At 43.2% G+C, this 14,287-nt stretch overlaps 1 protein-coding gene across 6 annotated transcripts in view; it reads left to right on the forward strand.

Annotated features, from left to right (window-relative positions):
- Window positions 1–1,020: 1,020 nt before the first annotated feature.
- The window catches only part of mark4b (MAP/microtubule affinity-regulating kinase 4b), an 86,772-nt gene continuing 73,505 nt past the window's right edge, over window positions 1,021–14,287 (forward strand). For all 6 annotated transcript variants that reach the window (XM_047391881.1, XM_047391882.1, XM_047391883.1 and 3 more), the window contains exon 1: window positions 1,021–1,821. In XM_047391881.1, the coding sequence (XP_047247837.1) occupies window positions 1,774–1,821 (48 nt within the window). In that variant the 5' untranslated portion in view covers window positions 1,021–1,773. The remainder of the gene's footprint in view (window positions 1,822–14,287) is intronic.

The following is a 14,287-nucleotide window of genomic DNA, read 5'->3' on the forward strand; positions in this document are numbered from 1 at the left end:
ATACTCCAAAAGCATGAACAACTAAACATCATAGAATATAACGATTCTGTATTTGTTTATGAAATATTATGTGGTTATGCTCCACCTCCACTTCAATAACTAATTTCAAAGGTTCTAGGGGTGACTGTGTAATATAGGACAACTGCTGGAGAACATTTCCAAGTAATATAGAGGGACGTCCTCTCCTAATTTCCTTTAGAAGAGATCTGAAAATGTGGCTCCTGGAAAGCCAGAAATGTCAACATGACTACGTATGAATATGTACTCTTGAGGTTTTATGGTATTTTATATGTTTTATGAGTAGTATTACATCTGTTTGTTCCTTTTACTAGTTATTGTTTTCTATGTCTTACATTAACCAGCCAGTGTAACTATGGAAGATATCCACTTCGTTATAATCACATGCATTGACATGCTAATGTTCATTAATATATATTTTCTCATTTTTAAAAAATAAACTGAGCTTAAATGTCAACATCAGTGACCGATCTTTAGCGAAAACACAAACTGTCACATGATTAATTTAATTCAAGAGGTTGGCTCACTGGTTACGTACAAAACAATTAGCGTTAAATGGAAATAAGAGCAAGTGTAGGTGAATATAAAAGAGAGGTCAGTGGTGTTTAGTGGCAGAATTTAGTACCCAGGTGAAATTCTGGTCAGGGTCTCATAGACGTTTGGGCTGCCTCTACTGAACATTTTACTCTCTGAACATGCTGCTTTAATATCTCTACTTTAGGATAAATCAATCATTACTGTTATTTCTCGGAATGTCGGAAGTCCGAGCAGGAATGAAACGCAGCATTAGCTTTGAAAGTCGCCTGGCTGATTTTCTTCGCAGCACCTGAAGGCAGCAGGCAGCCCTGCCTGTCCTTACTGACGTCCCTCCCTCCCTTCTCGCCTTATTGTCACCGAGGTTCTCCGGTGGTGAACACAGAAGGTTCCGTTTTCTCTCGTTCTTTTATAACCTCGGAGAAAAACAAATTATTATGTTTTTGACAGCACCAGGACGTAGAGTTTTCTTTCACCACGACAATGAGAGGAACTAAAGGGCGGGTTGGACCGAGGATAAGAGCCGGGGAACTGACTGAGAGGCGGCCGTTTTTCTTTCACACACCCGCAGTTGGTCATTGATTTACATCCCGAGGCCCTGGCTGTCCACCGGCGTCCTGAAACGCTGTCTCGTCCGGTTCTGGTTCTCTCTAACGGGCTGTTCATTTATCGGAGCCGCGGTTTCGGCTTCTGTCCTGAAAATGCCATATTAGCTAGCTAGCTGTAGTTTTCTTCTGAATCAGCTCCCGGTGGTCTCACACCGGTTCCTCTTGTATGTTTCACCCCAGCGGTGGTGTTTTTGTCTTCGTCGCTTCAGGATGATGCAGCTGAATGCAAACCGACGACCAGCAGGATTTGTTTATTAAATATCCAGTCGGGTTCTACAGAAATGATCCGGTAGAGTCGGTGAGGGGATTGGGGAGGGGGGGGTGGGGGGACTGGAAAGCTAATTTAGAGGTTATTTTAGTTGGACATATGAGGTGTAGGTGGATTTTACCGGTTTGTTTTTAACGCATCACTTTAATCTGGATCACATTTGGGGTGACCTGCGCTGCCTTCACGGACTGTAAGAATGAGGAGTGTATAGAACTGAATCTGTTCTACGTCTCTTCACCAAGCTTATCGGGATTTTTTTGTCTGTTTTAACTAAGTGTGGACAAAAAAAAACTCTTGGCCCATTATTTTATTTATCTCCTGGAGGATTCACTCAGGGAAAGAGCAATGTCTTTACGCACGGCGCTGCCTGGGAACGAGCGGAACCAGGACCATGTAAGTACATTTAAAAACCCAGGCAGTCTGGTTATCTGTTTGTCACCTTTAGCAGCAGCCAGTGGCGCCTCTAAGGGGTGGCTGAAGAATCTGAATCAGAATTAGCTTTATTGCCAAGTTTATACATACAAACAAGTAATTTGACTCCGGTACACTTTGCTCTTTTGTTCTGTTTTTGCATTACAGAATATACATATTTAAAATGTACAATATACACATATATAATAAAAAGGTGTATTTGCAACATCTGTATGCTGTTGTTTTGTACTCTATTAAATGTTCATCAGAGAAACAGCCTGGGGGAAAAAACTGTTTCTGTGGCGGCTGGTTTTAGTGAACAGTGCTCTGTAGCGCCACCTGAAGGTAAAGCTCTAAACAGTTTGTGTGCAGGGTGTGTGGGGTCTGCAGAGATTTTAGCAGCTCTTTTCCTGACCCTAGACCTGTATAAGTCCTGGATGGAGGGAAGGTCAGCCCTGATTATTTTCTCTGCAGTCCTGATTATTCGTTGCAGTCTGGACCTGTCCTGTTTTGTGGATGAACCAAACCACATTGAGATGGATGAAGACAGGACAGACTGAATGATGGCAGTGTAGAAGATGACCAGCAGCTCCTGTGGAAGGTTGAACTTCTTGAGTTGCCTCAGGAAGTACAGTCTCTGCTGGGCCTTCTTTTGAACAGTGTCTATGTGTGAAGACCATCTCAGGTCCTCAGAGATGGTGGTTCCTAAGAACCTGAAGTGGTCCACGGCCGATACAGTGTTGTTGAGGATGGTGAGGGGGGTGTATGGGGGTGGTGTTCTCCGAAAGTCCACCATCATTTCCACAGTCTTGAGTGGGTCCAGTTCAAGGTAGTTCTGACCGCACCAGTGTACCAGCCAATCCACCTGCTGTCTGTATGCAGACTCATCACCGTCCTGGATCAGTCCAATGACAGTGGTGTCGTCTGCAAACTTAAGGAGTTTCACGGACGAGTCCGGTGAGGTGCAGGGGACTGCAATGACCACCCCTATTAATTTACGGCATTTCATACTATTACAACTGAAATAAATTCATTTTATATAGACCTATCATGTAGAGAGTCATATAATTATGTGCGCAGTTTTATTAATTTCGATTTTACAACTAATGAAAATCTTCTCCAATTCTTCAGCTTCTCAGAAAATTTTATAATTATTTCATGAGATGAATAAAATGTTTTTCAAACAACCCACACTGGACTTTACAATCCAAATAGCCATTTATGCCCTCAATCCAGCCTAAAAAAATAAAACATATTTATTTATATATATATATATATATATATATATATATATATATATATATATTCAATATTTTGAGCAAAACTGTGCTCTTACCCTGCTAATTGAACCTTCACACTCTGCTCTTACTGGTGCAATGTGCAATCAATGAAGACTGGCTACCAGACTGGTCCAATTCAGCCATGAAACCTCCCACAATAAAATGACAGGTGTTTCAGTTTTATTGTCCAACCCCTATATATATATATATATATATATATATATATATATATATATATATATATACACACACATTTTCTACTATGGGGTGTTGATAGTTATGGAAAATGACGTAAAAAAACACAGTTTCCAAGGAAAATAGATCTAAAAATGATTACTGGTACTTTTATTCTGTCATTCTGTTCTGGAAATTCGATGCAATTGAAAAAAACTGCTGAATTCTACATGTATTATATAGATAAAAACGTTAGTTGTTTTTTTTATTATTTAAAGTTATTATGAACCATCATGGAAGGTCCAAAGAACCGCTCAACTCAGGGGCTGCAGGTTGCAGACCCCTGCCCTACAGGGAAGACTGCTGACTTGGCAGTTGTCCATCAGTGTTATTGAGACCCTCTACAAGGAGGGTAAGCCACAAAATGCAATTACAATTCAACTCAATTCAGTTTTATTTATATAGCGCCAATTCACAACACATGTCGTCTCAAGGCTCTTCTAAACAGTCAGGTTCATACATTCCAATTAATCCTAACAATTAAACAGTTCAGTCAGATTCAGTTTTTTATTCAAATTGGATAAAAAGTTTTTCTATCTAAGGAAACCCAGCAGATTGCATCCAGTCAGTAACTTGCAGCATTCACTCCTCCTGGATGAGCATGTAGAGACTGTGGAGAGGAAAAACTCCCTTTTAAGAGGAAGAAACATCCAGCAGAACCAGGCTCACACTGAGCCTGGTTCTGCTGGATGTTCTGCTGGAACCAAGGTCCCAGAGTCTGGAGAAAGAGTGGAGAGGCGCAGAATAAAAGCTGCTTAAGATTCATCGTGAAGTTTCCACAGTCAGTGATGATTTGGGGTACCATGCCATCTGCTGGTTCTGGTCCAATGTGTTTTCTGAAGTCCAAACTCAACACAGCCATCTGTCAGGACATTTTATAGCACTTCATTCTTCCTTCTGCATGGCAAGCTTTGTGGAGATGCTAATTTCCTTTTCCACTAGGATTTGGTACCAGCCCACTCTGCCAAAGGTACCAAAAGCTGGTCCAATGACCATGGTGTTACTGAGCTTGATTGGCCAGCAAACTGGTCTGATCTGATTCTCATGGAGAATCTATGGAGTTCTGTCAAGAGTAGGATGAGAGACACCAGAACAACAATGCAGATGACCTGAAGGCCGCTATCAAAGCAACCTGGGCTTTTTGAACGCCTCAGCAGAACCACAGGCTGATCTCCTCCATGTCACGCCCCACTGAAGCATTATTAATGTTGTACAGCATATGGAAATCATTTTTTCTCCTTCTGTAAAAGTATTAAAATAACTTTCAAATGATTCCACGCTTGTGTGTAGGATAAGAGTGAGACAGCTGCAGCCATTTAAAAGCTAACCCTAACCCGTTTAAAGCAAACCTGGGGTAATTTATTTTTTTAATTGAAATGTGAACTGAAATATGAAATGGGCTGACCCAAAATCACAAAACAATTGCTTAATTTCAACTTTTTAAAGCAAAATTGCCATGAAATCTTCAACTGACTGATGAATGTTCTGCACAGAGTTTTGTGTGCTACCCCAGGATTACCAGTGGCCCCCGTTAAAAACTTTCTAGAGGCAGCCCTGTCAGCAGCAGTAGCAGGTTGAGCTTAGAAATTGGGCTTTGTGATGTTCCTGAAGAAACCCTCATCCATCAGGCGCTGAGATTAGTCTGCCATGTTTAAAGAGCAGCTGCAGCCGAGACGTGCTAATCTCCTCCGGTTCATCGGGGACGGTTTGCCTTTGAGCAAAGGGGAGGTGTCAATGGAGACTAAATGCGAGGCTTGGGATAATGGGGTGCTCGCCAAAGTAAAATGCACATTTTAATCATTAAATTAGCAAAAAAGGAAAAAGAAATCTTCCAGACTTTCACCTTAACCTCTTCCCTCAGCTGATCAATAATTAATCAATCTGATGCAAACCCACCCACCTCTCCCCACACCTAAATCTTCCTCTTCTCCACTCCTCCCTCGCCACCTTGCTTTTTGTGTCCATCTTGTTTCCACTGTATTGAACCTGCAGCATGCAGCTCTGTACTAAATGTGCTTCGTCAGGCTAGCCAGGTTTGTCCTGCTGTTTGTTCCTCTGCCTGTGTGGCAGCACCTGGGACTCTGAGAAGTATCCTCCACCTTTATCTCAGGGACACTAGGCTCTCACCAGCAGTAGCCGCCTAAAATACACTGCAGTCCCTTCTGATTTGAATCTTAACAAAAGGCCTTCTTCCTGCTGAATCCCAGTCCTGCAGCTGGCAAAATACAGAATACTTCCTCTGCTATTTGTAAAGAATATTTTAGGCGTATGCCATCACTCTCTCAAGACCCTTTTAATTACTATGTACCTTTGCAGTTATTTATTTATGTTTTACTGTAGCTTGTTTTCCATTTTTAATAGAAGTTGGAAAACTGTACAGGAGACGGAGCCACGCCTACCAATCATCCGGCCTTCATTCTCCTGACTCATTCTGGGTTTTTACACTTCGGTGTTTATTGGCTCCAGCACACACCAGAATCCATTAGCGCTTTTATACTGAATACAGGAGGTATTTTAATATTTACACAGACCTGTTGTAGCTGGATTGGACCCTGGGCGCAAGACCACGCCCAAACCTGTAGCTCCAAAGTGAGGTTGTTTTCGGCTACAGCGTTAGTTTAATGGCACAGTCATATAAACGCCAGGCCTCTTTAGAGTAACTTAACACGCCAGTTTACTATGAGGGAAAATAATTTTTGTTTCCTTTTGCTAAACATTTTCCTTCAGAATCGGCATAAAGCAACATTTTGTCTTAAGGGATGCAGGAAATTAACATTTCAACCAGTATTATAGGCAGCAAAATGATCAATTCTCTCTGTGAAACATATGACACTGTTGAAAGTAACATCACCATGGCAACTAAATGGGTCCTCCTCGTTAATCCATTTGCTCAGTACGTTTACTGATGTCTGCGTTTTTTAAACAGAAGGCCTCGATCCACACCTTTATTCAGCTTATTCATCAGAATCAGGCCTATAGGCAGACTATTGCAGAAGGCCGATAAAGGAAAACAAACATGCGTAACACGAACGTCTAATAACACAACGGACTGATAACAACACATTTCTGCCTTGTAAAGCTAAGTAAACACAGGTTTTGTTTAGATTAGGTGCTCAAGAGCTATAGAGTGAACAGAATGTAGAGCCATGATGAAAGAAAGTACACCCTCTGTCAGTTCTACAATATCTAAAGCAGGCCACGATTAAATGATCTGTACTATACCAGCCACAGAAATTACTAATATCTAACTTAAGTTGTACAAAAACACAACAGATACAAAACAACGAAGACAAAATAGAAAAGCAATGTTTGGAAAAACTATGTACACCCTCACTGCTTCTAACCACCAGCCATCGTGTTCAGTGTGAGCACCTCCATAAAAGCTGGAGTTTTCACAGTTTGCTGCTCTGGAGCACACAGGTGAATGCTAACACAAAACCAAGATGGCAAGATAACAGCAATGGCACTAGAAAAGCCAGTGTTGCTGTGCATCAATCTTGGAAGCACTATAGGGTCATTTTAGTTTTGTTTCTCAGACTCCTCAGGCCTCAGTTAGCATGTTAAATGTTAAAGTTTATGACAGGACAGTTAGAAAAGACCAAAAGACTATGGCTTGTTTGGAAGGGTTGAAGGAGAATATTTTACCAGTGGTTAGGCTGGCCATGTACCATTAAACACCTCATACTTACTGTTAAGCAAGGAGGTGGAAGGGTGATGATCAGGGCTTCTTTTGCAAGCACATAACCTTTGCCCCTTGTGGCCTTTGAGTTGACCATAAACTCCTGTCATCTAGAGTCAAATGTGAGGAAAAACACTTCAAGTTATTGCTTCTAAATATTATATTAATTGTTTTCTTCCTTCACACAATTTCCCTTATTTCACTTAATCTTTGTTTAGTAAATAATGACTATTAATATTTATGTTTTTTTACACCTGAGGTTAGATACAGTTTGTTTACCTAACACGACTGTATGAGTTGGAGCGAGTGTTTATTTTCAGTCTGAAGTATTTTGGAAACACGAAACAAACCGTTCGTCTCGAGGGATTTTTCTCTCTGTGGCCGTGTCCTGCGTTCAGTTATGACTCAGTCACATTTCTCATGACAGCAGCTACCTGTTTCACAACAATCCTCACTACTCTCTGTAGCTTGCTTCAAACCAGACTTTATTTTTTAATTTGGTCAACCTTTATCTCATTTCCTGTGGTGAAACATTTTTACGAATGGTGGGATTTCCCCTATTGTGCATTACTTCCACATAAAATGTAACACATCTCAACAACAATCATTCGATCTGACTCAGTCTGATTGGTAGAGGGATGGTAGGGATGCATCAATGTGAACATTTGGGGGAACATTTGAAACTGGCCGATAACCGATATTTACCGATCATCAGCATCACATCCCCAAACAAATACCACATGACCAACCGCCTCCTCTGCCCCTCCCAAGATGCATACACAAATGAAAACAAAGCAGAAATGAAAGTTGTTAACATCGGCCCGGTTTTACTTATCAGAATCAGAAAAGCTTTATTGCCAAGTACGTTTTTGGACATACAAGGAATTTGTTTGGGCGTAGTCGGTGCAATACAGTACAAATTAAACAGTATAAACATATCTACAATATAATATAAATATATGTGCACAGTTTTAAGTGAGTGAGAGTAAATATAGAGCAGTATTGGATGCCAGAGCGGTACAACAGTGCAGATGATCAGTGTGCAAGTATGGCAGTGCAAGTAAAGCAGGAGTCCAAGCTGAGCGTTAATGTAACGCATAGAGTTACAGGTTACAGGTGTCCTGTCAGCAAAAAAGGGGGGGGGGGTGTGGGAGAAAGGGAGAGTGTCAGGGTGGTTTCCGGGCTTTGTTAACAAGGCTGATGGCAGATGGGAAAAAACTGTTCTTGTGGCGTGAGGTTTTGGTCCGGATGGACCGCAGCCTCCTGCCAGAGGGGAGAGTCTCAAAGAGTCTGTGACCGGGGTGGGAGGGATCAGCCAGAATCTTCCCTGCCCGCTTCAGGGTCCTGGAGGTGTACAGTTCCTGGAGCAACAGTAGACTGTAGCCAATCACCTTCTCAGCAGACCGAATGACACGCTGCAGCCTGCCCTTATCCTTGGCTGTAGCAGCGGCGTACCAGATGGTGATGGAGGAGGTGAGGATGGACTCAATGATGGCTGTGTAGAAGTGCACCATCATAGTCTTTGGCAGGTTGAATTTCTTCAGCTGCCACAGGAAGAACATCCTCTGCTGGGCTTTCTTGATGAGGGAGCTGATGTTTGGCTCCCACTTGAGATCCTGGGAGATGATGGTTCCCAGGAACCAGAAAGATTCCACAGTGTTAATTGTGGAGTCACAGAGGGTGATGGGGGCAGGTGGGGCTGGGTTCTGCCTGAAGTCCACAACCATCTCCACTGTCTTTAGAGCGTTGAGCTCAAGGTTGTTCTGGCTGCACCAGTCCAACAGATGGTCCACCTCCCATCTGTACGCGGACTTGTCACCATCAGAGATGAGTCCGATCAGGGTGGTGTCGTCCGCAAACTTCAGAAGCTTGACAGACTGGTGAATGGAGGTACAGCTGTTGGTGTACAGGGAGAAGAGCAGAGGAGAGAGAACACAGCCTTGGGGGGAACCGGTGCTGATGGTCAGGGAGTCAGAGACGTGCTTCCCCAGCCTCACGCGCTGCTTCCTGTCAGACAGGAAGTCAGTGATCCACCTGCAGGTGGAGTCAGGCACACTCAGCTGGGAGAGCTTCTCCTGGAGCAGAGGTGGGACGATGGTGTTGAAGGCAGAGCTGAAATCCACAAACAGGATCCTGGCATAGGTTCCTGTGGAGTCCAGGTGCCGGAGGATGAAGTGAAGGGCTAGGTTGACTGCATTGTCTACAGACCTGTTGGCTCTGTAGGCAAACTGCAGGGGGTCCAGGAGGGGGTCGGTGATGTCTTTTAGGTGTGAGAGCACAAGGTGCTCAAAGGACTTCATCACCACAGAGGTCAGGGCGACGGGTCTGAAGTCATTAAGCCCTGTGGTCCTTGGCTTCTTGGGAACAGGGACGATGGTGGAGGACTTGAAGCAGGCTGGCACATGACATGTCTCCAGTGAGGTGTTAAAAATGTCTGTGAAGACTGGAGACAGCTGATCAGTGCAGTGCTTCAGGCTGGCTGGTGAGACAGAATCCGGTCCAGCAGCTTTCCGGGGGTTCTGTCTCCTGAAGAGTTTGTTGACGTCCCCCTCCTGGATGGAAAGAGCCGTCTCCGGTGTGGGTAGGGGGCTGTTGGGGGGAACTTCAGGGTGGGGGTTGGAGGTGCCAAGGCCCCTCTTGAGGTTGGGGGGGTGGGGGTGGTGGATTGTGGCTGCAGGTGTTGGGGGGGCGTCGTGGGGGATGGTTGCAGGACTGTCCCTTTGTCTTTCAAAGCGGCAGTAGAACTCGTTCAGGTCGTTGGCGAGGCGTCGGTCGTTGATGGAGTGGGGGGTTTTCGGCTTGTTGTTGGTGATCTGCCTGAGCCCTTTCCAGACAGACGCAGAGTCGTTGGCTGAGAACTGGTTTTGGAGCTTCTCAGAGTACAGTCGTTTGGCCTCTTTCACTGCCTTGCCAAACTTGTATTGCGCCTCTCTGTATATGTCTTTGTCCCCACTCCTGAAGGCCTCTTCCTTATCCAGTCTTAACCTTCTGAGTTTGGCTGTGAACCAGGGTTTGTCGTTGTTGTAACTCACCCTGGTGCATGATGGTACACAGCTGTCCTCACAGAAGCTGATGTAGGAAGTCACAGCCTCTATGTACTCGTCCAGACTGTTGGTAGTAGTTCTGAACACATCCCAGTCTGTACAGCCTAAACACGCCTGGAGATTCTCCACAGCCTCACTGCTCCACTTCCTTGTCGTCCTCACAACAGGTTTGCAGAGCTTTAGTTTCTGTCTGTATGCAGGAATCAGGTGGACCATGATGTGGTCGGATTGGCCCAGTGCAGCACGTGGGACGGCGTGATAAGCGTCTCTGATGGTGGTGTAACAGTGATCTAGAATGTTGTCCTCTCTGGTCGGACATTTTATAAACTGTCTATATTTGGGGAGTTCGTGGGTGAGATTACCTTTGTTAAAGTCGCCAACGACGATAACTAAGGAGTCCAGGCTGGTCCGCTCCACACTCAGTATCTGGTCGGCGAGCATGCGCTGTGCGACCTGCACGTTAGCTTGCGGCGGGATGTAAACACCGACCAGGATGAACAAAGCGAACTCACGGGGGGAATAGAAAGGCTTACAGTTTATGATGAAGGCTTCCAGGTCTAGAGAACAGTGCTGCTGAATCACCGTCACGTCGTTGCACCAACCACTGTTGAGGTAGAAACAGATTCCTCCACCTTTCGATTTGCCGGAGAGTTCCGTGTCTCTGTCCGCTCTGTAGAGCTGGAATCCTGCCAGCTGCAGCGCAGAGTCCGGTATTAATCCACACAGCCACGTCTCCGTGAAGCACAAAACTGCCGATGAATAAAAGTCCCTGTTTTTCCCCAACAACAGTTGTAGTTCCTCAATTTTGTTGGGAAGTGAGCGCACGTTAGAGAGAAATATTCCAGGTAACTGTGTTCGTAGTCCACACTGGCGAAGACGTACCAGCACCCCAGCCCGTTTCCCTCTCTTCCGGCGTTTCACCGCGTGAACAAAGGTGAGCGCACCTTTGACCAGAATGTCCAAAAATTCCAGAGCAGTAGGCAGAAAAGTTGGAAATAACTCCTCTGGTGTAGTAGCCCTGATGTTCATGAGTTCTTCTCTGGTGAGAGAGCTCCGGGTACCATCACAGAAGACCGTTTGAAAGCAAAAAACAAAACAAAACAATGCGCACCAACACGCCGAGGCGACCATCTGCGGCGCCATCTTGGCCTATAGCCTATAGCCGTATGTTTAAAAAATTTGTAACATCGGCTGATACCCATGTAAATGCCGATGCATCCCTGTTAAAGATATTCATTTTAGGGATGATCGGTATAGATATGTATTCGTTTATGATTTGTTATCATATCTGGTTGTTAGCAGTTCCAGTTACTGATGAAGCTTCAAAATGTGGCACAAAAACGTCAATCTGAAATTGTTATTGCTTTCAGAATAAATTATTATTTAATGTAGTCTTTCTTTATCACCATTAGAAATGACTGAACATGTGAGCAGATGTATATTTAAAGTAATTACTCATAGCTGATCTGGTTGCTGCTATTAAGCTGTTTGCAGATATCAGTAAAATCCCACAGGGTGTGAAGCCACACCTTTTGGCAGTGTTGTTATCCATCTATTATTACCAGAGACTGGTGCAAAAGATGAGCTTTATCCAAACAAATTGATTGGAAATGAGATCCAAACTTCAAACACCTCAAGTTTTAACCACTGAGGTTCTGTCACAGTGGAGAACCGAGGTTGTTTGTCTCGCTTGTGGCAAAGATTGGAGCATTTCTTTCCTGTAAGAAGTCAAAAATAAACACCAATAGGATGGATGCATACGGATAATGTTTGCGCTGCTTTTGAGCAGCGAACCAGAACATGATCACTGAAGCTGAGAGCTTGATTTTAAAAGTTCGGATTTTCTGTAGTTTTAGATCAGCAGATTTTTACAGTTTAAATCACTTTCAATTGATCAGGAATTTATGAAAATGTTGTCAGTTTATTAACACTGATCATTTTTGTCACTAAAAAGCCGACATTTGGAAAAATTCTCAGCAGTTTAAAAACTTGATGGAATTGATCATTGTCATTTAATGTTTTAATTAACTGGTTGATGAGGCAGAAATTAAAATAAATCTTACCTGCTCTTACGGTTGTATTTCTCTTGACTTTCAAATTCTTATCTGTCTCTATTTTTTGTCTAGCTGAATAAATGTCGTAATTGAACTTGTCACTTGGTTTTCTCTGTATCAGTTTTCGTGTTTTTTTTTCCTCTAGTTTTGTTGTTTCCAACCTCGGAAAACTTTAATAACCTGCAACTGTTAATCATTTCTTTTTATTTGTTCTTTTATTCAGCTTTGAACAGATAGCAGAAGTTTAGGAATCCAGTTTTTGTTTCTACAGGGCTTTTTTTTTACTGGTTGTACTGATGTACCAAAGATTTTATGTAATTTTTTAGGGCTGTTATTTTCTGTCTTTACATAGCTTGACACATCCCTGTCGCACTGGCTGATGTTAACCCTGAGCTGCCCCTTTCACCAGCAGCAAACTAACTTTATATCATATTAACTGGTTTAATCTCCATCTTGGATCCAGACCAAGATCCATGCTGCTGCTTTTAGAGCTAACAGCTCACACTGTGGTGCTTTCTTCCTATTCGTGGCTGTGAAACCATGCTAGAATCAGTTTCTGTGTGTGTGTGTGTGTGTGTGTGTGTGTGTGTGTGTGTGTCTTGTTTGGGATATCATGAAGAGTTGCTGTTACTTTTTTAAATGCATGGATCACAACTGAGTGTCCTGTTGCGTGACTTCGGTCTAGCCAGCTGACGTTCGCTCTAGGCTGAAAATTAGCTCTGCTCTTGGACTAAAACACATTCTGATATTTGAGTATTCTAAACATAATTTGTTTACTTAAAATATGGTAAAGGATTTAGTTTGTGCTTTTGTTCAGGTAAAAAAAAAAAGGCAACAACCTCACATTTTGGCGCCTCTGCTGTTTTATTCATGTTTTTGCCAGTAGGATACCAGTTTTGTTTCTTCTACAACATTTTATTGGGTTGGACGGTACAGATGCTGAGACGGGGTCGTCTCTTGTTATGACCCAAAATAAAACCAGTGAGGTTTCTATAGGATTCAGATCAGGGCACCAGCGGCCTTTTATTTTTCCCTGTATTTTTTTAACGGTAGTTAGACAGGAAGCGGGGGCGGACAGAGAGAGAGGAAGGCAAGTCGCCGGGGGCTGGGACTTGAACCTGGGACTGCCACGCTGAAGACCAAAGCCTCCATATATGGGTCGCGCTCCACTGCGCCCAAGATGGAACCATTTCTGTGTTGATTTGGCCAAATATTTTGAATCAGTATTTTGCTAAAACACCCACTGATTTACGTTTTTTCAGCTTTCTAGCAGAGGCCACCAGACTTTATTTAGGATATCCTTTTATTGTGATGGTAGGACAGAAGAGGCTTTTACCTAGCTTGCCTTCCAAACAGCCAGTTAGCCTGTAGATGCTGTCTAATGGATATCATGGAGACTTGGTAAGATGCCAGCAGTTTTCTAACAGTGAGCTATTAGAAAACTACAGTAAAGGTTTGAGGTATTGCCCTGACTGAAGTTTAAAGAAATGGCTTTTTTCTTGTATCCATTTCCTGATTTATGAAGATATATATGCATTTGCCTTACTTGAATGAGATTTTCTCTTGTCTTTCCATTTTTGAAGAGTGGCAAACAGAAATAGACCTTTGTGTCACATCATATTTATTTCCCAGGAAGTCATCTATTAATTACAGGTTACCAGACATTTCCAACAGCCTGAAGAGTAGAAGATAAATTAAAATGCTTCAATCATATTTATTTTAATTGAAATGTTATTGGTGCCAATAAGGTTTGGAAAGTTAAATTGTTTTTCCTCGACTAAATAAATTTAACAGAAAATGTTGGAACCAGACAGCCTTTTAGAGTTAAATTAGTGCCAAAGTGTGAAATCTAGTATTTTTGCAGTCAACACTGAAAGCATGTTTGTGCCATTGTTGTTGCAGAACTTTGAGAACGAACAGACTGTTTTGCTCTGGGCTAGTTAAGAGGTTGTCTGTGTGTGAGAGAGAATAAGAGAGGAAGTCAGAAAGTAGGTGTGGGTGATTGCTTGTGAGCACATGTACAGCAGTGCGCTCTCAGAAAGACTAACATGTGTGCGACTGCAGGGCAGAGCGGAGGCCTTTTTCTGTTCCCTGGACTACCGGAAGATTCGTGAACCTGTTGTCCTGACATGTTGGCAAGCTGAGCCCATTGCTCTT

The sequence above is a fragment of the Girardinichthys multiradiatus genome, chromosome 18, assembly GCF_021462225.1.
Source record: "Girardinichthys multiradiatus isolate DD_20200921_A chromosome 18, DD_fGirMul_XY1, whole genome shotgun sequence".
NCBI lineage: Eukaryota > Metazoa > Chordata > Actinopteri > Cyprinodontiformes > Goodeidae > Girardinichthys > Girardinichthys multiradiatus.